This window comes from Chlamydotis macqueenii, chromosome 1 (assembly GCF_036417535.1).
Source record: "Chlamydotis macqueenii isolate bChlMac1 chromosome 1, bChlMac1.mat, whole genome shotgun sequence".
In the NCBI taxonomy this organism is placed as follows: Eukaryota; Metazoa; Chordata; class Aves; order Otidiformes; family Otididae; genus Chlamydotis; species Chlamydotis macqueenii.
The window spans coordinates 44,592,194-44,613,754 of record NC_141556.1 but is presented as its reverse complement, the minus strand read 5'-3'; the positions used below and the strand labels follow the sequence as shown (position 1 = coordinate 44,613,754).

At 43.0% G+C, this 21,561-nt stretch overlaps 1 protein-coding gene across 1 annotated transcript in view; it reads right to left on the bottom strand.

Moving 5' to 3' along the window:
• The window catches only part of TMTC2 (transmembrane O-mannosyltransferase targeting cadherins 2), a 257,441-nt gene extending 236,242 nt beyond the window's left edge, over window positions 1-21,199 (bottom strand). Inside the window, exon 1 of the mRNA XM_086749874.1 lies at window positions 21,106-21,199. Coding sequence (XP_086606000.1) covers window positions 21,106-21,188 — 83 coding nt within the window. The 5' untranslated portion in view covers window positions 21,189-21,199. The remainder of the gene's footprint in view (window positions 1-21,105) is intronic.
• Window positions 21,200-21,561: the final 362 nt, after the last annotated feature.

Genomic DNA, 21,561 nt, shown 5'->3' with positions numbered 1-21,561 from the left:
GGCTATAGGCAGATCTTTGTCAAAGGTGCAAATTTAATCTAGTAAATCAATGCATGAGCGCAACTTCAAATATATCCCTCTGAAGGCTCACAACACCACCTCAGGCAAATCCACAGACTAGCTTGTGGCACTGCTGATCACTCCAAGCTTAAAAACAAAGTAAATATTTATTAACATTAACTGTTACATTTTGGTTCAGTGATTTAAGGAATAACTACCTTCAGAAAGTACTTCTCCTAGAGATAGGCACACTGCAGCAGCAAAATACAATTTTCCAACAGCTTTCTGAAACGCGAAGGGAAAATTATGAGTGTGATTCAGAAACATTACAAAAAAAAAAAAGCAAGCAATTCTTTATTAACTGCAATTAATTTTGATTGTAATAGTCACTCCTTTAATTATGGCTGATGAAAAACATTACACGTAATTTGTTTTCCCTACACCAGCTTTCCAGATACAATTTCCATTACCTCATCAATACCCACAGCATGAAGTAATCAGAAATAAAACACGAGAATATCTAAGATTTTTATGTTCTTAAAAAATATAAGACAGCCATACCAATGTTTAGCCTTATATAAGCAATCCTAGTAAGTAAAATAAAAAATGGACAGGGTAGATATGAAGTATGTTGGCTTTGGAATGGTTTGTTTTTTTTTTTTTGTTCCACAATAAGGGTCTGAACATCAAGTACTTTAGGACCGGGACAGTTTATACGGGTACAGTCTCTCAGACAGTGAGGACCCAACTCTAGAAACACCTGACTGCTTCAAAACTCATGTTATGATACTAATTACAAAGGTTATAGTTTATACTTTTGAACCACCTATATTGCAGATAAGCGATTTACTAACTCTGGAAGTGGTCTCCATCTCAGCTTTCTGACTATGTCTGCCCTGAAGACAGGGCCACAACTCTAGCATATGCCAGGAATATCTAAATCCAACTAACTCAGATTAACACTGAGGCAAAACACAATGATGTTTCAGCTCAAACTCTGCAAGTCAATTTAGACCTCAGAGTATGCACTGCCCATATGTCAGCCTTTACCCTGGACAATTTCCTACTTTTAGTCCTCTGTTAGGTTGGACAGAGATTACAGATGTCCCTCGTATTTGCAGGGTCTCCAAAACTCCAGTTAAATCCCCTTGAAAATAGAATATCATTGCCACATGGACTTCAGATAGTTAACTATACACCAAAGCAAGTGATGAAATCATGTTATGACAAACATCAGCATTCCTGAATGCTCACAATACTTTTTTTACTTTCATATATAAAAGTTCTTATTGCTTTCTGAACACTGCCGTTATATGCCTATCACTTGAATATGCTTCGTAACACCACCCTGACCAACAGCTGTGGTGAGAGCAGTACTGCTGAGGCACAAGGCAGCTTTTTCTGTAGCTGTTACCGGCTCACCTGCGCGAGCAGGCCGCTCCCACGCCATGTGCAGACCAGTTCTGCCGCTGTACACGACATCCAGACCTCACCACGCACAGAATACAGACATACTGTAAGGAATGTCCTGTCAGCTAAAGATGAATACAGGCCATGGCCACCAGCACTATTAAAGGATTCTTCCCACCTAAGAAAATGGTATATTAAAAAAGCAGAATGCTAGCATGAGCTATAGAATAGTTTGGGTTGAAAGGGACCTTCAAAGGTCATCTAGTCCAACCCCCCTGCAAGAAGCAGGGACATCTCCAACCAGATCAGGTTGCTCAGAGACCTGTCCCACCTGGCCTTGAATGTTTCCAGAAATCTCAGAGTATTTTCTTCCTAGTTTAGGATGAGAGAGGGAGATATATATGAACCGGCAAGTGGGGATAGGCAGAACAATTGCTATTCTGTTTTTCATGATAAATTGATAGCAGTCTAGTTACATAGTGCATTTCTACCAAGCTCACGCCAGCATCAAAATTCAGGCAATACATAGGGAGATGCAGGAACTCTTTTAACGCTTCATTCAACATTCTTGAGAGCAGCCACCGGACATTTCAGTAAAGTTCCACCTTGAGCTGGTCTCAGAATACACTAGTTGTGGCTAGTTTCAGATAGCAAGCCTTGGAGGCCTGGGAGTATGTCTTCACAAATCATTTCTTCTTTAATGTAAAAAAATGGAGTTTTTCTTTGTTATTTAAGGTAGACATGGCAGGAAAGAAGATGAAGTCCAAAAAGAAAAGCCTGTTTACCTGCTATTAAAGACTCGTATTTGTCTTCCATAACAATAACCTAAGCAAACATAGGGAAAAGAATACTTGTTTAATTCGCAACATTTAATCTAATAATGGGATAATAAATGAATGCCACATGCTGTGCAATGCCATGTTTGACATTCACAGTCAATTCTCTTGCTGAGAGGGATTTGAAAACTTCTTCAGAGTAAAGTATTCAAGCACAAGGCTCAGTGCCACTTTCCAAGAGTTTCTATAGCTTTATATCATCAAGTATTTCTTCACATACATAGCCCTAAAAATAGTATTGTCTCTGCTGATAGTTCAGCTTGGCCTTCTATCCGAACCACTACTGCCAAGACTAGGTTAAAATTGAGCGCTTCATTAGCCACACAGCAGCCTTGGCAAAGACCAGCTCAAAGCAGCAGTGATTCGCATCGCCGCCGTCTGTCCCAAACTAGGACTTAAGTGTGAGGAATAGCCAAACAAGGCAGCCACAAAACCATAGCTTCTGCAGCAATCTAGTTTTTGCACAGCAACAGCTAAGCCTCTGTCTTCCGCCACATTGTTTTATTCATTTTCCTTTCCCAAACAATTTATCTCTTTTAGTCCACATTGTGTCTTTCTCCTTGAATGGGTCTAACTCTATTACTAAGACATTGCTCATTTTTCCTACTTTGGTTCCAGCGTCTGTTTTCTGCATATGTCTTATTAGCTTTCCATTGTAGGAAACATGAGAGGAGAAAACCACCCAGGGAGACAAGGAGAGAACAGGTTAGAAGAGCAAACTGAAAACTCATGAAAAGCAGGAGTAAAATCCACTGAGATCTCTCCAGACAGGCTTTCCTGGTGCCATCTGATCAGATTATCAGCACCTATTGCTCATACCCACTTACACTGCTAGCATTACCCCCTTCAGACGTGTTGGCTGTGCTGGTGGTGCGATGGACCTCAGCTTCATTTCAGTGATGGAAGCATCCTTGGCTTAAGCAGTTTGACCCAGCCTGGCTCACTACAGCAGAAACAACTGAGACTGCCGAAGTCTAGGGCTAATGTCTCTTCCAGCAAATGCAGTAGCAGCATTCACACGCTGAAATTGTTCTTCTAGTTTGTGTACTGGTTTTGGATCTTCTGCATCCCATGTCCCTGATAGCCACCAATAGCTATATCTCATTTCACACTTCTCTGTTATGTCTTTTGTCTTGCCTTCTCCTTTCTCCAGACCTTCCCTCACTGTCACTAAAGTTTAGGTGGCTCTCAAACCTGCAAACACAAAACAGTCCAACATGCAAGACCACTACAAATACACCACTTCTGTTCCACACATTGCTCTTCTCACACCTTTCAGTCCAAAGCTCCTTGGAGCAGAAAAATCTCTGATCAAGTGCTCCTGAAAGCACCCTAAGGTACCACTCCCTACAGTGAGATAGCATAACTGAAGGGAATGGATGCATCAGCATCTTATCAGACTGAATCAAAAACCTGAAACCTTAAGATCTACAAACATTGAGAAGTGAGAAAATATTTGCCCCAGACACCCTTGCACACAACAGCTGAAGAGCTTTTTATCAATGCTGAACCTGCTATTGCCTTGCTGCTTTACTTTTTTTTCCTACTTGCACACTACACTAAGTCTTTCCTGTCTATTCTGCAACAAGTGGACTGCAGAATCAGCAGGATAATGGAGCTGGTATGTTCTCCTCCTTCCTCCAAACATAGGCAATACCAGCCTCCAACCTGGAGAAGAGATAAGGTTCTGCACCCACCTGTAAGGAGAGAGCAAAGACAAAGGAAAGGTCGGAGCTTGAATCTAATCTCACCTGGGGTGTGGGGGGGGTCATGTTCCTCCCACCACTGCCTTTTAAAGGCAGGCACAGAGGGAAAAACAGCCGCAATAGCATGACAAAATGAAGTCATTGAAAAGAATGAATAGCAGCTATTATTTTCCTAAGACATCAGTGTTTCTTTCTCCACGCAAGTTCATCCTACAATAGAGCAGGTCGAGTTCAAATGAGAATTAAGCTGCTGCTTTTCAGTATGCTCCAGGTAAAGCGGGTCAGCACACACAAAGGGCACCTGATAACATTATTTGCACATGCACTATTGTGTAACTGTTTCCACAGGCACAAAGGGCTGTCAAGCTGCCCTAAGACTTCATGCTAATTGCGTGTGTGTTATGAAATGTAAATTAGGACTCCCTCAAAAACCTGGAAAATGGGACTTATCTAAATCTCACAGAATTACAGGAAAGTCATTCAAATACTTCTCACCAAGAAACACGAAACTAGGCTCCGCAAAGATGTTCTGCACAAAGAGAGCGACGGAGATCTGTTCGTGTACACGACAGTTGTTTTGCTGCACAAGCAGCTCCAAATCAAATCTGCAAACTGGTGAAACGTCTGAAGGGGAGAGCCTCAGATGGCAAAAACCATCACAGTTACGGTAATACCAACAGTGTGTTTCTTTACCAAGTGTGACGTGAAATTGAGTGGTTAATACACATAAAGATTACAATAGTTGACATAATTATCAAATACTGCATGACTCCTATGATTAAGTAGCAGACTGAGGAGGGGGTGGGGGGGCTGACCTTTAACTTCTTTCCCTTCCAAAAGAAAGTGTCTCCCACTACTAAGTCTTTCTGAATAATAAAACACAATAACGACACTAATTCCTTACATGCATTTGTGCCAAAAAAAAGTATAAAATTAAAATATATTACAAGAACAAGTACAGCCCATAAACATTTTCACTGCTTCATTATTTAAGATCAACCAAGCGTTTTATTAATTGTAGTTATTTATGATGTTTTATATACTCTGGGTTCGTTTATGTTCAAAAGGTTCACCCACTTCCTCACTGTGGTTCCCCATCATGCAACAGCAAGATGGGTCAGACTTCAAACTGCGTCGCAAGGGTCTTATTCTTATACCCTTGCAGGCCCTCTATCCTGCAAACACTTAGCCATGTGTTTAACTTTATGTATACAAGTAGCCTCACTGAACTCATTCATGAAACTCTAGCCTTATTTAAATTGCCACAGGTTTTACCATTGACTCCAGTTGGATCCAGATTTCATCTTAACAAGACTATTTACATCTGAAAAGCTGAACACATGTCCAAGCATTTGTAAAACTGAAGTCTTAGCCACAAAGCCGAGGCACACACTGCCATTTTATCTCCTACTGGCATGTAAAACCTACCAAATAATTTACTTTTATCTTGACCTTAACTAAGTTAGGACACAATAAACAGATCATCATTAAAGCAGATTATTAGATCATATTTTTCCTTCTTCTTGGATAATAATAAGCAGGCTATTCATCCTCGCCAATCTGCTCATTTTTTCCATTCCAATAAGCATGAAATAGTTGATGCATAATCATCTAGGCCCAAACACTGATTTTGCTTAGCTGGAGAGTTTACTTGTTCATTTGTACTTCAAAAAAGAATAAATTTCAAGCAGGTACCACACACCTACAGAAAAACAGATCAGTTAGCTGCAGTTTTCTTTCTTCAACTGCAACAGACGCAACACTCAACCAATCTAAAGTGAATTCAGTTAAATCAAGGCTTAATCAGTTCCCAAAGCAATAGCTGAAGTATAATCGCTGCACTTAGTTCCTCATTTAGTTTAACTTAGCATGGAGAGTGTAAGGTGACCCAAGTACCTAACTTCTAACATCCAGCAGAAGAAAAAAAGAAAAAAACAAAAAAACAAAAAAAGAAAGAGAGGAAATCCCAAAATTGCAAGCTCAGAGATCCTTTGCTGCAGCAAGTAAAACCGTAGACATTTCTGCTGCACGAGAGTTCCAGCTGAAATTCAGAACGATGGCTAAAGAAACAAAGACTCTTTGAATAATAGAAAAAACAACTTGCTTTTCCTGATTACCATACTGCTTACTATATTTATGAGCTTAGAAATTCCCCAGGGTGTAATCTGAGACTAATTTAATCGCCCTGCTGGAAGATCCACTGATTGCAGGGTCCATCCCTTCCCTCTCTTCATGACCCGCATTGCTGTGTAGAGGTAAGACAGCACTGCCAGCACAGATAAGATGAAAAACTGTCTGTTATTACATGTGCAATTAAACGTGCATATTAAATGCAACTGTCCTATTACAAACAGGGTTCTTTTTGCATTTTACAATAGAAAATACAGCCTGATAAGTGACCGTCTTTCAGCAACTTATTCTGCAAGTGTGGTCACTTACTCTTGGCAAAGGAGGAACTGGTACATTTTCAGGTTCAGGCTAAGAATTATCACAATATCTGCTCTTCCTTAATAGGACTGTGCTCTGCTACCTCACACATTTTATGCAAGATTTCAGTCCACAGAAAGTAAGGATGGAAAACAAAGACTCTCCAGTCCTTAGTATCTTTTCAGCCACGTATAACAGCATATAAAGTATAACGTTGTGCACTTTCATACTCTACACCCAGATGTTTCCCCAGGATTTCTTATCTTGAAAGAGATATGCAAAATAAAGTGCTCTCAGTGCCCTTGTTCAAGAAAAAAAACATTCAGCCATCACTCCCACTGTGCTACACAGTGAACAGACATCCCTACACCCTTGGCCACACCAAGATCCAGGGCAATTTATACTTTTAAGCAGAACTGTTTAAATTACACTAAACCAGAAGGAAATAAAATTTCAATAAACTTATTTTAATTCCACCCATTACTGAACATTCTCATCAACGTCATTTAGATTTTTCTTTATATTTTACAGAAAGAATGAGGCATAGGCATTAACAAAATACAGTTTATTCTGGAACTCTGTAATCTTTTCTGTACTTACATTTGCCTGTGTGTTAGTTCTTTATTTTCATGCTTTAGAGTCATTTTACTTATTCAAAAAACAGTACAATAACATTTGGATTCAATAGTAAGAAACTGAGTTTTAAACCTTTTGCTGTAAAATAAGCTCATGCACTTTTTCACATTATTAACAATTAGCATAGTGCTAACATGAACTGAAACTCCTTGCCTGTAATAAGCTACAATAAAGTGAACCTCAACAAAATCTACAAATTTCGGTCTGCAAGATATTCAGACCAAGCCAAGCACAGAACCAAATTGGTAGATTTAAATATCACACACAGCATGTGAGCTCTGGAAACTGTGCATAACAGGGTGGTACCTTGCTTCAAGCTACTGCATCAGAGCCTTTCAAGATATGTATATCGTGCTCATCACCATGGTACCTGCAGACCTGTACTATCCAATTTTCCTGCTTAGACAAGACACTTTCTCCAACAGTATTCCCAAGGAGCACAGAGATCTAGAGCAGCAAACCTTCTCTTTTCCTGCAAAACTAGCTGAATTCAATACACATCAAGTCAACAACTCAGAATTACAGTAGCTCGAGTACATATTTTAGTGTCAGATGGACAAAACGCTACAGGCATTCCTGTACAGTTGGTGTTTTTATCATTTCTCAAAAGACTAAAATACCAATACTTACTAGTATCACAAACTAGCAGATTAGGTATGCAGTACACAACCAGGTGAAAGCCAATATTCCTTAAGGTCATCTTCTTTGTGGGATCCTGTCCTCACCTCACCAGTCAGTCTCCCAGCCCCTAAACAAGGTAGCCTTTACTATTTTTGGAAAGGACTGCACACATTGCCTGAAATTGGAACATTTAAAAAAAAAAAAAAAGAAAGAAAAAGCTGACCGTGCCTTAGAGGAGAGGAGTTTCCTGCAAAATCTCTCACAGGTTTACTGTACCTCAGTAAATGAGTTTTGTTTGGTTATAAACATCAACATTTTATTAATATACTTACATTATTTTCATTGTCAAGTACTAAAAACAGGCTCTAAATTCCAGAGAACCAACTAGCTTCCTGCTCCCTGGGCATTTAGTCCTTCCTTTTGCTTTTAACCCTGTATAAGCCAGGCATGATACTCCAATACCCAAATCCATCAAATTAGATTAATTCAGGGTTCTCTTTTGAATGCATACAAATCTACTAATTCAACACTAATCAAAACAGAGTTAGTGAAACCTTTTTTTAATTAAAAATGAGTACAATGCTACAGCAGATCACACTCAAGAGAAACCACGGCCAATCTGCTGTGGCTAAACAGCATTGAGACATCTAGCAATCCTATGGGAAGAGGAAAGTATATAAAGCAACTTCCATTAAATTTCCCCTAAAGCCCAAGCGATGATATTAAAATAGCCAGATGTCCTTATCAAGGCTTGAGCCACGGTGAAGAAACCAACACAACAGACCTACCAAAGATGCGGTTTCGGCTGCCAAGAGCTTGTAATCACATTACAAGCAGAAACAGGGAGCGAGGAAGCAGAAGCAGTATGAGATGCAGTGACTCGCACGGTAGCTCGGGGCACATCCAGTCACACAGCCCCAGGCCCACTGAAGTGGAGAAGGCTTTCATCTCAGGCCCCACCACAACCATAACGCTCCATAACACTAGCTGAAGCTGCACAACCCCAGTGCAGAGCTGCTTTCCGCAATCCTTTCAAAGCCCAGGAAGAGCATGAACGTGTCTGGCAGTCACAGCAGCGTAGACGTTGGACTGATCCAGCTTGGGTTTTGCTTTTTCAGCATGAGGCCAACAATGTGAGGAGCCATGTTCTTTGTGGTCTTTCCTCATACTTAAGTCTTTCATTTTCTAAAAAAAAAAAGTGCATCTTGAGAACTCTCCAGAAGCACCATGTTTGTTAAAGAGAAATACTACCATTTTTAACAAGCCAAGTGATTTACATACAAGAGATGAGTAACGTACTGTAAAATGCAATAGAACATACAGCTGTGTCTTTTCACACAAATAGAAAATTTATTCAAGTATACTGGTGTTACAAAGAAGCTATAAAGAACTGTTGGTGCTACAAAATGAAAGCTGCTACACACAAAAATGCTATTTTATTTGATTAATTTTTTTCATCACTCTCTTCATACTTTTTCTTTCAGCAGGCTTTATTTATACAGCCATGCAGCATTTAAATTATTTTTTTTGGCACTGTAACCTTAATTCAGATCAAAGTGCTTTTAAAAAGACAAAGTTTTCTTCTGCTTTAATTATAAAAATGTAAAAGATCAGAAGTTTAATTACAAATAATTAATTAAAAAAAAGAAGCCTTTCTTCTGCAACTAACATTAATTTCACAAGACCAATCCTCCTGTTCCTCCTGAAAATAAAAAATAAAAAAAGAAATAAATAACATTTTAAAGTTTCAGTACAACTGAAATTGTTTGAAGAAACCGAAGCATACACACTGAAGCTTCATGGAATTTATCACAAGGAAATTATTCTTATAATTCACAATTTTGCAACAAGGAATACCCAGCTAGATGCATACCATACCTAGAAGAATCTTCCCAGGAACCATACAGTGCTTCTTTTTGGCATGGGAGTTGGGAGGAGGTATGGAAGGTCAAAGGAAGGATGGCAGAATGAGAGTGACCTTGCTAGAGATCCATAAACCAAACTTCCAAAAAAGCTTTGCAACTTCCAAAAAACCTTCACAAATTATTTCAGAGAGTTGTCCAAGATGATTCACCGATGAAATTCTGGCACCAACAGGGAGAGCTAGGCCAATACAAACAGGCTTAATCTAAGACTGTTGTGGTTTAGCCCCAGTCACCACAGTTTCTTGCTCACCCTCCCCAGCAGAATGGGGAGAGAACTGGGAAGACAGGACAACTCATCAGTTGAGATGAAGACAGTTTACTAGAATAGCAAAGGAAACTTACAAGAATAACAGAATACGAGATACAAGGATACTAAAATATGCAAAATGAAAAGGCAACATTTCTCACCACCCAATGTCCCAATGACCGATACAGCCTGTCCCAAGCAGCGATCACAGAAACAAAACCAAGCGGCCAGAAAAGGAGTGAGAGGGAGCCAGCAACATAGAGAGAGTGATGCCAGCGACCAAGGGAGAGAGAAGATAGATGCCCTCCTCCACGGGCAACCCCCACTTATATACTTGAGCATGATGTTTATGGCACAGAACGCTCTCTTTGGCCAGTTTGGGTCAACTGTTCTGTCTGCATCTGTCCCAGCTTCCTGCACCTGCAAAGCCAGACAGTGTCCTTGGTCTCATTAGTACCAACTCGAAACATCAGTTCTATTTATCAACATTCTGCACATACGAAATCGAAAACACACTGGCTACTGAGAGGAAAATTGACTCTATCCCTTCCAAAACCAGGACAAAGACAAAAATATTTTTCTTATTTTAGTGGTATCCAGAGGGATGATATGTAAAACACAGAGAAAGACTTCTTAAGATACTGCCTCACTTTTGAGTCTATGCCTCACTTCTGAGCCTAATTTCTTCTTTATCTGGTTATTAAAACTCATCATCTTTGTCGGCGACATGGACAGTGGGATAGAGTGTACCCTCAGCAAGTTAACCAATAACACCAAGCTGTGTGATGCCATCGACATGCTGGAAGGGAGGGATGCCATGCAGAGGGACCTTGACAGGCTGGAGAGGTGGGCCCATGCCAACCTCATGAAGTTCAGCCAGGCAAAGTGCAAGGTCCTGCACCTGGGCCGGGGCAACCCCAGGCACAAATACAGGCTGGGTGGAGAAGGGATCAAGAGCAGCCCTGTGGATGAGAAGCTCGACAACAGCCGGCAATGCGCCCTTGCATCCCAGAAGGCCAACCACATCCTGGGCTGCATTAAGAGGAGCGTGGCCAGCAGGTCAAGGGAGGTGATTCTCCCCCTCTACTCTGCCCTGGCGAGACCCCACCTGGAGTACTGTGTCCAGTTCTGGAGCCCCCAACAGAAGAAGGGCATGGACCAGTTGGAGAAGGTCCAGAGGAGGGCCACGAAGATGATAAAAGGGCTGGAGCACGTCTCTTATGAGGACAGGCTGAGAGAGTTGGTGCTGTTCAGCCTGGAGAAGAGAAGGCTCCGGGGAGACCTAACAGTGGTCTTCCAGTACTTCAAGGGGGCCTACAAGAAAGATGGGGAGAGGCTGTTCAGTAGGGCCTGTTGCGATACGACAAGGGGTAATGGTTTTAAAATAGAGGGAGGTAGATTTAGATTAGACACTAGGAAAAAAAATTTTTACAATGCGAGTTGTAGAACACTGGAACAGGTTGCCCAGAGAGGTGGTTGATGCCCCATCCCTGGAAACATTCAAGGCCAGGCTGGATGAGGCTCTGAGCAACCTGGGATATATCTGAGTCTGGGATATTCCTGCTCCTTGCAGGAGGGTTGGGCTAGATGACTTCTGAAGGTCCCTTCCATAACCATTCTATGATTCTAAAATAATTAAAACCATCAACACTGTTGCCACACTAAGCAGTGAAATCACACAAATACAGTATCAAGTACAAGAGAAAGCATGACAGCCTCTTCACCTTCACATAACTGTTGGAAAGGAGAAGATACGACAAGACACAGGATGCCTTCAAATATATTTTTATTTGAAAAAAATCAGTTTTTAAAACTTGTGTGAAGCATGAAAAAAAAAAGTATATAGCAGAAGGCTTGTAAGCTACAGAACAACAGCTGCAAGTGAATTCTTACACCCACACAGTCGCACTCAAGGCAGCATGGGCTCCTTCCACTTCGGTAAGAAAAATCCCCGGTGTTACTTGGAGTTAGGAAAGCTACTCTAACGGCCAGAGGTGACTGCGAGCATCTCATCTGAATTTCCGACTAGACCTAATTCCCATCTCAAAGTAACCCAGTACTAGTTCACTCAAACAAAGCAGACAGCAAAATATAACTGATCCCGACCCAGGAATGTTATCAGGCTGTAAAATGAAACCAAAAACACTTCTATGTTACCGTCATGCTACAATATCACATAAAGGCTAAAAGCACCAACAGGAGCAGCCTGCAGAAGAGAAACATCACAGTACTAAATAGCCTATAAAGGCACAGGCATCCTGTGCTTTAAAAAGCAGATTTTTAAGTGTATAACTTAATATGCTGCTTTGCACATTGGTCAGCGAGATCCTCCTGTGGCCTCTCAAAGGCCCACCATTGAAAATACACTCTGAAAATGATGGAACCAAACCACATACACACGACTCGACACCAAAGTTAAAGTCCCAGAAATGGCTGATTTTCAGAATAAGCTTCCACTTTAACATTTCATGTTAGAGACCTGGAACAAACTGGCCATCCACAGAAAAAAAAAAAAAAAAGTTATTCTGGATTAGGAGTTCTAGTTCTCTCTACACTGCATCCAAGACATTGACCACAACCGTATAATCCAGTGAACCGCATCTTTCATTTCAAAGTGAATACTAAAAGCCTGTCAAATGTATAGACATGAATACATAAAGAACTTCAGTTGGACAACTTACATCCTCACTTACAGCAGCTTGAACTCTCAAAATGCTAAAACACACCTCAGGGAAACCCCCTGGGCTGGAAGGCAGGCACTGCGAGACTCGTGGGTCTGAAATAGAGACCAGGCACATACTGAGTATTTAGAGTTTAAATGATGATGGGGCATACCATCTCTGTCTACCTTCTGAAGGCCACTTCAGCACACCAATCTTTTTTTACACAGATGCTTGGCTCCTTGTAAAGTCTTTCATCTCCTATTGGAACCTAAATGAAGCTGTATCAAGGGCTCTTTGATAAAACCAGTTTGGTGCTGTCTGAGTGGATTTTGAGGCTTGGTTTTAACCGTGATACTCCACAATAAGGGGCTTGGCTGACCTATGTGTACAGACAGGTTTATTTTCCTGGTACCAGTGCTAATCCTTAAAGATCTTTATAATGGACAATATCCACTGCCTTGGGTTTTTTGTCCCCACTAAGTAATTCCATTAACCACTCCAAACATCAACTTGAGGAGACTATTTTCAGTGGAAGAGTATTTCTTAGTGCTTTACTCATACAATGGAAGTCATACATGCTGAGTTTTTTAATACTAAAGTAAATAACCATTACCAGCTTCAATAGTTACTGAGCAAAACCTAAGAGCTATTTTAAACAGCACCAACTGGGAAACATTCACACATAGAAGTTGGAGGCTGGATGCGGTAAAGGCACTCCTGATGCACCACGATATTGGGAGCCTATGCACTTATCAGCCAGCCACTGCCTCCTAAAGAAAAGCATTTAATTCACAGAGAGCCATCCAGCTCCAAACTACATTCTTCTGCATCGGGGGAGAGAAAATTCTCAGAAAAGCAACTAAAAACCTAAGTCACACTCACTCAGAGCAGATAACCAAGCAATTGGAAACGCTATGCACAGAAATTAAACGCTATCTCTAAGTTGGGACTGCAGACAAACACTTGTAGTGTATCTCTTTTATTTATGGGTTCGAGAGGGTTCAAAGACTGGTTTCCCACCAGAAGGGTGCAGATCGTTCTGCAGCAGTGACAGGGAAGCAGCACACTGGAGCCTGAGTCCTGGGCCCAGCACCAGTTATTAATTGTTATATGTAAAAAGCCACAGAGGTGGGTAGGGAAGGCAGAACAGACATCTAGGAAGGGTCTAAGCTGCCGTTGAGTGAGTTTGTTTCCATGACAATTTTGGTCACTGAATTGTGACCCTGTTTCAATAGTTCAAGTCCTTTTTTAGGATTTAAGTATGCAAATTACCAAGCTGCATGAAAATAGCATCCAGGCACTGGCAGAGACTTTACAGCGATAGTTCTGCTACCAATTACTGTGTTGTTCCTCTGAACTAATACTGCACTAAGCTGACTAAAACACATAGGAGTTAAAAATCATACAACCCTCTCATTAGCAAAACAGCCTAGAGTAATGCTAAGTTCAGAAAAAACTTATCCTGGAAACTGGATGCTAAATTCAGAAAAACCTGTCCTCCCTTGAACCACAGGTCAGAGGTCAGGGCAGGTTTTTTTTTTTTTGGTCTGCTGATGCGTTGGTGAATAATAGGAGATGCCACAGATCAGTCCAGTCATCTAGCAGCAATGGTCTGTACCATCATGTGGAAAATCCTCATTCAATTATCTGTCAGTCTCTGGCTTCCTGGGCCAGCTGGTACCGGGATCACTGCTGCACCCAATGTGCTTAACTCCTGGAGAGAAGGAAGTGCTTTGAGGCAGTCAACAGTGACCCCCACAAATAAATTAAGAAGCCTTTGTGGCAGACTAACAGAAAGCCTGTCCAGCTCGCTGCTGGAAGACAGATGCTAAAAGAGACTTGGTCTCAAGTTTTAGGCGTACAACAAAAATCTGCTGTTCTGTTTACTATAGTGATGGTATATACCCCTACATGTGTTTTTAGAGGTTACCCTGATTTTTAAGTTTTTGAAGCATGAATATGGGACATTTGAATAAAATATTGGGAAAAAAAAAAAATCAAAATATTTAAGACAGAAAAGACCAAACAGCTTATGCTGAAAGCACAATACTTCCAGTAAAACAAATAGCAATTAAAAAGATGAAGAGATGAAGAAGAGAAGGGACATGGAGACAGTAAAAGAGCATTATTTGCCTCCAACTGAAACTTCCCACTATTCTTGAAAAATCTCCCCATGAAGCCAGTAGGACAAGGAAGGCTAACAGAGTAATTCACCGTGTCCTAGGGAACACAAGGATTAGTATTCAAGGAAGCCACTTTTACTGTCTCGCCCTCTTGAAGCCTAACAAGGCCAGGAATGGCTGGGGTAGCAAACCATCGGAGCACATCGACTGGTCATCCCGTTACAGAGGCTGGGTGGCCAAGTCTCATCAGCTTCAGTCTGATTTACTGGTTTTCTTTTTCCTCAAAGCGAAATAGAGATTGACAGATCACTTGATCCTTAGCCGCCATCCCAGTCACCCAGCACGTTTCTTTGTTTCACAATAAGCTGACATACACGAACAACAGCAATCCTGTGCTAGGCTGAGGCATCCTCCAAAGGCAACATCTAAGTGCACACTGCTGCCTTTGGAGATGCTCGTTATGAGCCATTCACAGGTCTGCAAGATATTTCAACTGTCCTCTAGTAGCAAACTGAACAGTAGAGTGAAGATATTAAGTAATATTTAGGGTGTGATTCCAACAAACAGTTTCCTCGGGCTCTTCGAGTTTCATTCAGCAACGGCCTTCGGGGAAAAATGGTTTAGTATGGAGTTCTGCGGAGGCTGAAACTGAAAAAAAAATTACAGGATTTACACCTTCTCCCTCTTACCGGGAAGGGAAAGCAACAACAGCACTATCTCCATTCTAGAGAGCTATCCTGAGACTGCAGAAACACAACCCAAGAACACAATCTAGAATAAGTGAAATGAAACCCTACTGTCATTCTGACTACTTCAATAACCTGCCCACAGAACAAGCTCCCACTTTAAAAAAAGATAAGGGCAGTTTATTAGATCAGTCACCCCAAGTGGGAAAGCATGGGGAGTTCAAAGGCCACTAAGACTTAAAGACCAACAATAGGCTTCCGCAATCAAGAGATGTTCCAAAATTAATTTAAAAACCTGAGGAACAAAGTGTCTGAGAACAAAGAACTTCCAGCATAGGGTTTGAGTCTCCAGATGAAATGCTTCCATCTTTCAAATAAAGATTTCAGGCAAAAATTAGGGATTAAAAAACATTGAGGGAAACGAACAGTTTAAAAATATTTATTTTCCAAAAAAGACAGTTAAAGCAAAAGATGCATCAAGCCTATAAAATATTTAGAAATAAAAATGAAAAAATCTAACCGTAAACATTGGCTCAAAGAACAGATTCATTTTTACATAAGTAACAGTAAGAATAAGCATCTCTGTCTTCTGATTTAGTCTGTTTCTCCAAATGTATGTTTGGAGCAACTTTCACCACAGGTTGCCAGCAGGCTTGCATCTACAGCTTCAGCATCAAATATTTCAGCTAAAGAAAGAAATTCCATAAACAAACAGCAAAGTCTGCTTCAGTCAACTTCACAGGGGGAAAAAAAAAAAAAATCTAGCAGCCAACAATGAAGGAAGGGCAAACTTCCAGATGAGAGAGGCAAAGGAGCTCTACTTCAGCACTCTTGCAGCTATCAGATGGTTAACAAATTGAGACGAGAGACTTCTGAGCCTTTTGAGCAACTTTCACTCTGGCAAACTTAAAGGATTCAGAAGTGCAGCTGGAATACATATGGGAGATGCTGGAGAAAGTGGATCATTTGAATTTGTGACTCCATTGTGTGCTGGAAGAACTTCCTGCAGATGAGGCGCATCCCGTCAGTGACTCAGGGAGACTCTCCGCCTGCTAACAGTCATGAATTTATTCTCTGAACCAGCTACCAGAAGTGATATGGTTTAAGTTAGTGTTATATATGCAACAGGAATCTTAAAATAAAGCCTGCAGGGACACAATTTCTTTTTTGCTTCCGAAAATCTCTGTACTACAGCATCTCCACTGCAAAAAAAAAAAAAAAAAACCACCACTATTTTGATGAAACTAAGATTTCACATTTTGATCTAAGTGTTTCATTCAACACAAATTTTTATGCAGAAACACTTTTTAAATCAAAAGCCTAATATATTTTTAGATTATGTTCAGCATTTAAAAATGGAACTGGTATCACACTAATAGAATATTATCATGTCAGGTTCACCTCACTAGATAACCAGTTACTGGTTCACTTGGTTGATACTCAACTACAGTACCTGAAAACAACGTGGCCTCAGTTACTCAAGCATCTTCTCTGGATTGAAGTCCCTGTTTCATATACAAGTTATCTTTACGGTAATTTTAAATCAGCACATACAAGATGCAACAGGAGGGATGAATGGAAAACACTACAGAGAACGTATTCAAGTCCCCTTCTCCCTGCCACCAGTCTCACTGCTGGAATCCAAAGGATGGCAGCCACCTGCAAACTGGATCTACTGAAAGCTACTGGGGAGGTGCACTTGGAGCTGAAAAATTGAGAGTAAGTGACAAAAATGAGCCACAAAAAGGAAATATCACAGATGTAAATTAATAATCAAACATACACACACAACAAAGAGACAGATGGCAAGTCATTTTCCCCAGTGTACTTATACTTGTTCTTCTAGTGCATGTATTTGGGTCACTTGCTAGATTAAATCTCATGTGGCAGACCCAACAGAGGTACTGCCGAATGTGTATGGGCTCGGCCTGTTTTTAAATGATGCATGTCTGACGCTAGAGGGTGAAGGCATTTATCAGTATTTCTTCAACGTAGTTTGCAATATTGCCCTGCGACTCTGAAACAAGGCTGTTGGATATTTTCTACCATCAGAAAAGCTGCTCCATTCGGGCCTGCTAAATAAAGCACAGAAGAAGCTAGAGAAAGTTGGTCCATGCTACCAAACCTCAAAGACGAGTCCTACACGGAGACAAATCTGTATGTATTTTCCAGAGTACCAATTTTGTCATGTGCCACAGAGAAAATATATTACTCACAGTTAAAGATTCCTACTGATACTCTCCTAAAATACGCCTTTCTTATGACGCTGGGGAGTAGGAAGGAACACCTCAATGGATGAGTTGCTTTTGACGTGTTCACTGTAGCAACGCATGACCTCAGATAGACAGAGCAGTAAATCTTCCACACCTCAGCTATAAACTGACAGTGACCCGTCTTATTTAGCACAGGTCACATCAAGGACTACAGCTTCAATGCAAGGCACTCACAGGTCAAATTGCCTACTTCTGGGGAGGCTTAAATGGCGAGGAAAAATAATGACGCGGGTGTGTAAGCCTAATCGCAGCAATGGGCTTCCCTCCTGTAACACAGGTAGACATGAGCATGAAACAAGAACTGCATGTGCAGAGATCAGCCCTCCTTAACCTGTCAAGAAGCTGGGTTTAAGGCAGTGCAACAAGCAAGATCTTAGATACAGCTGCAGGAGTGGAAACTGTATCTCTCTTTACCCCTTATTATCAATTGCAAGATGATTTTTGCTCAGCAATAAATAAACCTTCATTAACAAGCAATGTAGCATTATACCAAAAACATGTAAATATTTCCCCCCTTCTTCCTGCAGTAACCTGAAAGAAGAGATGAATGCATGCCACGTCCAGCTTCAAACAAAACAAATAAGCAAAAAGAGGGAAAAATATATTTACTAGTTCCTAGATGATTAAGTTGAAGAGGAGAATTCCCCCATAATAATCTACACATGTACCTAGAAAATATCACAGCTGTCTGTGAGAATTACAGCAGTAGGGAATTGGGTGGAAAAAGCTTGTGTTTTGTAGGTTCACAGAAAGAAATTTTTTTTAAAAAAGCAGTGTTTCTTCTTTACACCGGCTCTCAGGTTTAGACGCTGTTGCTTTCATTCAAAGTAATCAATAAGTCAATTGATCAAAAAGATCACGTGTTTGCACTGATTATGTGCATGCCACATATCTGTCTAGTCTGAAAGAAACAACAAGTTAGGCAGACTAATGATGAAAAGTAAGAATGTATGCATTCGCTTACTCAACTTCCTCTGGCTTTAAAGTCATTCAATTTCAGTTTAACTGGGTGAAGGGTGGGAAATAAAATACTGAATCCTTTGATATAGAGTCATAAAGGCCAGACTACAAGCAAGTTTGTTATATCACTGTCCATACAGTCTTTGGTTTGGTGCCGTGCCGCCGCTAAAATATTAAGTTTTACCATTGGGAAATTGATTTTGCTATGAGAAGTTTTTACGACGCCACTTAATCTTACCCAACCTACACAAAAAAATACAGAAAGCAATTACAGACACCCTTTATATAGGAAGCTTGATCACTATATTAAGAAAAGAACAGTCTGATGTCATTTCAATATAACGGCAAAGCAGAAAAAAGCTATGGCAATATGCTGCCCTCCTGAAAGAAAACATTGCAGGTTCCCAGCTTAAATGCACAATCTTGATTCACTTAAAGTTAGTAGCATGATCCATCTCCCACATGGAGGGCTGTGTCCTGCAGCTCCCGCATCGACCTCCCTTTCTAGTGTTACGTTTCAAGCCTGCTCCTGCGGGGCAGCGAGATTCTGTGATTACAGTTAAAAGAACACTTTGGGCCTGAGAGCCTGCCTCTTTGAATAGGTAACCCTTTCTAGTTCAACAATTACTAGCATGCAACAGCCATTTCTGCCTTGCCCCTTCCAGTGCTGCAGTTGAAAAACATCCTAATTAGATGACCCTGCATACTGAAATGCCATTAACCGGCTTTCAGAGCACTCTAGCGAATGCCTAAATTTTAGTTACAATGACAAGAAGTACTTTATTTAGTTAGGAGGTAAACACAAAAAAAAAAAAGCAGCAGTATTTTACAACACCTTTTAAACAGCCTGGGATCAGTACTAGCAAAGCCAGCGTGTGATCATCTTTTCCACCCTTTCTGAGATGACACTCAAATATCACTATTATCTATCCGCATTAAAGCGCAGTCAGGCGAGATCGAGAGTCACCTTGACCTCCATGTCAGGAACACCAGGTAATACCTCAAATTGCCTTCTCTGCCTGGCCAATCTGAACCGGCCTGCAGGGCAGGCTTATCAGCACGTCCTGAAACAACCCAGTTTTGCCTAAATACTGCAACAGATGCTACTGAGGGGTACAGAAATCTTCCACAACTCCTGCAGTTCTTAACGGTAACAAGCGAGTTTAAAAGAGTCTCAGTGTGTCAAAATATTCACTGTTTCCTACTGATCCAACTCAGAGCTTGCTTTTCAGGATAACAGCGGATTTCTTTTTTTTCTTTTACTGTTTGCGAATGAAGTTTTGAAACGTTAAAACAGGTTTCAGAAAAATCACTGCAGATAATTGGAAGGCTCACAGAAACCTAAAAACACTTAATTGCTTCACAAGGCTTCAATTGGATGTAAGCGACCTGAAGGACCGAAGCCGGAATGGCCACACTCTGTGGCTGACGCCGTTCCCAACCAGAGACCCGGACCAGGACTGACCCTTGGCATTTACTTCCAGTATAACAGGTTCAATGGTAGCAACCCTTGAAAAGGTGCGGGGGGGGGGTGCATGGGACAGGTATTCTGGAGGCGGTGACAGATCCTTAAACACGGCAGGTGCACCTTAATACGGTATAAGGGAGGCAAATTCCCAATTTAGTAACTAATTGACTCCACGACAAGCAAGGTTATTTCCCAAGGCAAACGCCTCATCAAAGACATCACTGACCCCTCCACATCCCACCAGCGCGCCGGGAAGTCCCGCTCGCATCCCCCTCTCCCACCCCGAAACCTCCCACGCGCGAACCCTGCCGCTGTGAACCCCAGTCACGACGCGGGGACCCCCCATCCGCTCACACACAGAGGCACTCACGCACAGCCCCCCCAGCCCTCCTCTATCCGCCCGAGCCCCGCGATGACCGGTTGCCGCCACCGAGGGGGATTCCAACCCCACGGTCTCGGCCCCAGGGCCCGCGGGCAGCCGCCTGCCCCCGGGGGGACTCGGTGCTCGCCAGGGAGGAGAGAGGCTGGGGAAAAGCTGTCAAAGTCAATCCGCGCTCGCTTTTTGGACGGTTTAATTCCAACGGAGCATGAAACACCCCGGGACGGTTAATAAGTTTAGCCAGGCGTGCTGCTCTCCCTAATACATTTTAATTACGCATCTGTTTTAATCGCGACCAGATTAAGTCAGCGGAAGAGGCACAAACTGGAATTTTCCCCGGCTGCTAACAGCTCCCGAAGGCAGCAGGTACGCTCAGCAGCCCGGCCCAGCCCGTCCCCGCCGGCGGGGCTCCGGTCCCCGCGGTCGCACGGAGGAGCCCGACGGCGGGCGGCAACTTCCCGCACAGGGCTCGGTCCCGGCGGAGCCCGCCGCCCGGGATAGGCGACACCGGTGGGATCGGCCCGGGAGAGGTGAAGCCAGAGCGGCGGGTCCCTTCCCACCAGGGACCGAGCCCGCCTAGAAGCTGTCAAAGCCCCGGGAGCGGCCACCCGGAGCCGAGGAGGCGCCGGGACCCTCCCGCGCCACCCCCGGGCACCCCGAAGGGGGTGACCGCCGCCGCCCCGTTCCCGGCAGGTGGGAAACCCCCGCCCGCCGTCCCGCCCGGCCCCACCGCTGCCCGCCCTACCTGTCATCGTAGCAGAAGTCGGCGCCCAGGGTGTTGAGGTACAGGGCGAGCCCCAGGGCGCTGCTCAACAACTCCGCGATCATCTCTCCACCTGCCGCCGCCGCCGCCGCTGCCGCGCTCGCACCGGGGCAGCCCCCCCACCCCTCCGCCCGGCCTCCCGCGCCAGCCCCGCCGCGGCTGCCCCTCGCGCCGCTCCGCGCTCCGCCGGCGGCCGCAGCCTGACGGCGTCCCCCCCCACGCCGCGCCTCCGCCGCCCCCTACCCCATGGCAGCGGGGCGAAGGGCGGAGAGAGAAAGCGCGGCCGAGCGAAACGGGGCGCAGCGAGCAACTGCCGCCCTCCTCTCCCGGCGCTGCCGCGGCTCCGGACCCGGCCCGCACCCCTCTCGCTGCCGAGCCGGGCGCCACCGCCGAGGCTCTGGGAGCGCCCGCGTGGGGCGCCCCGGGCTCCCACCGCGC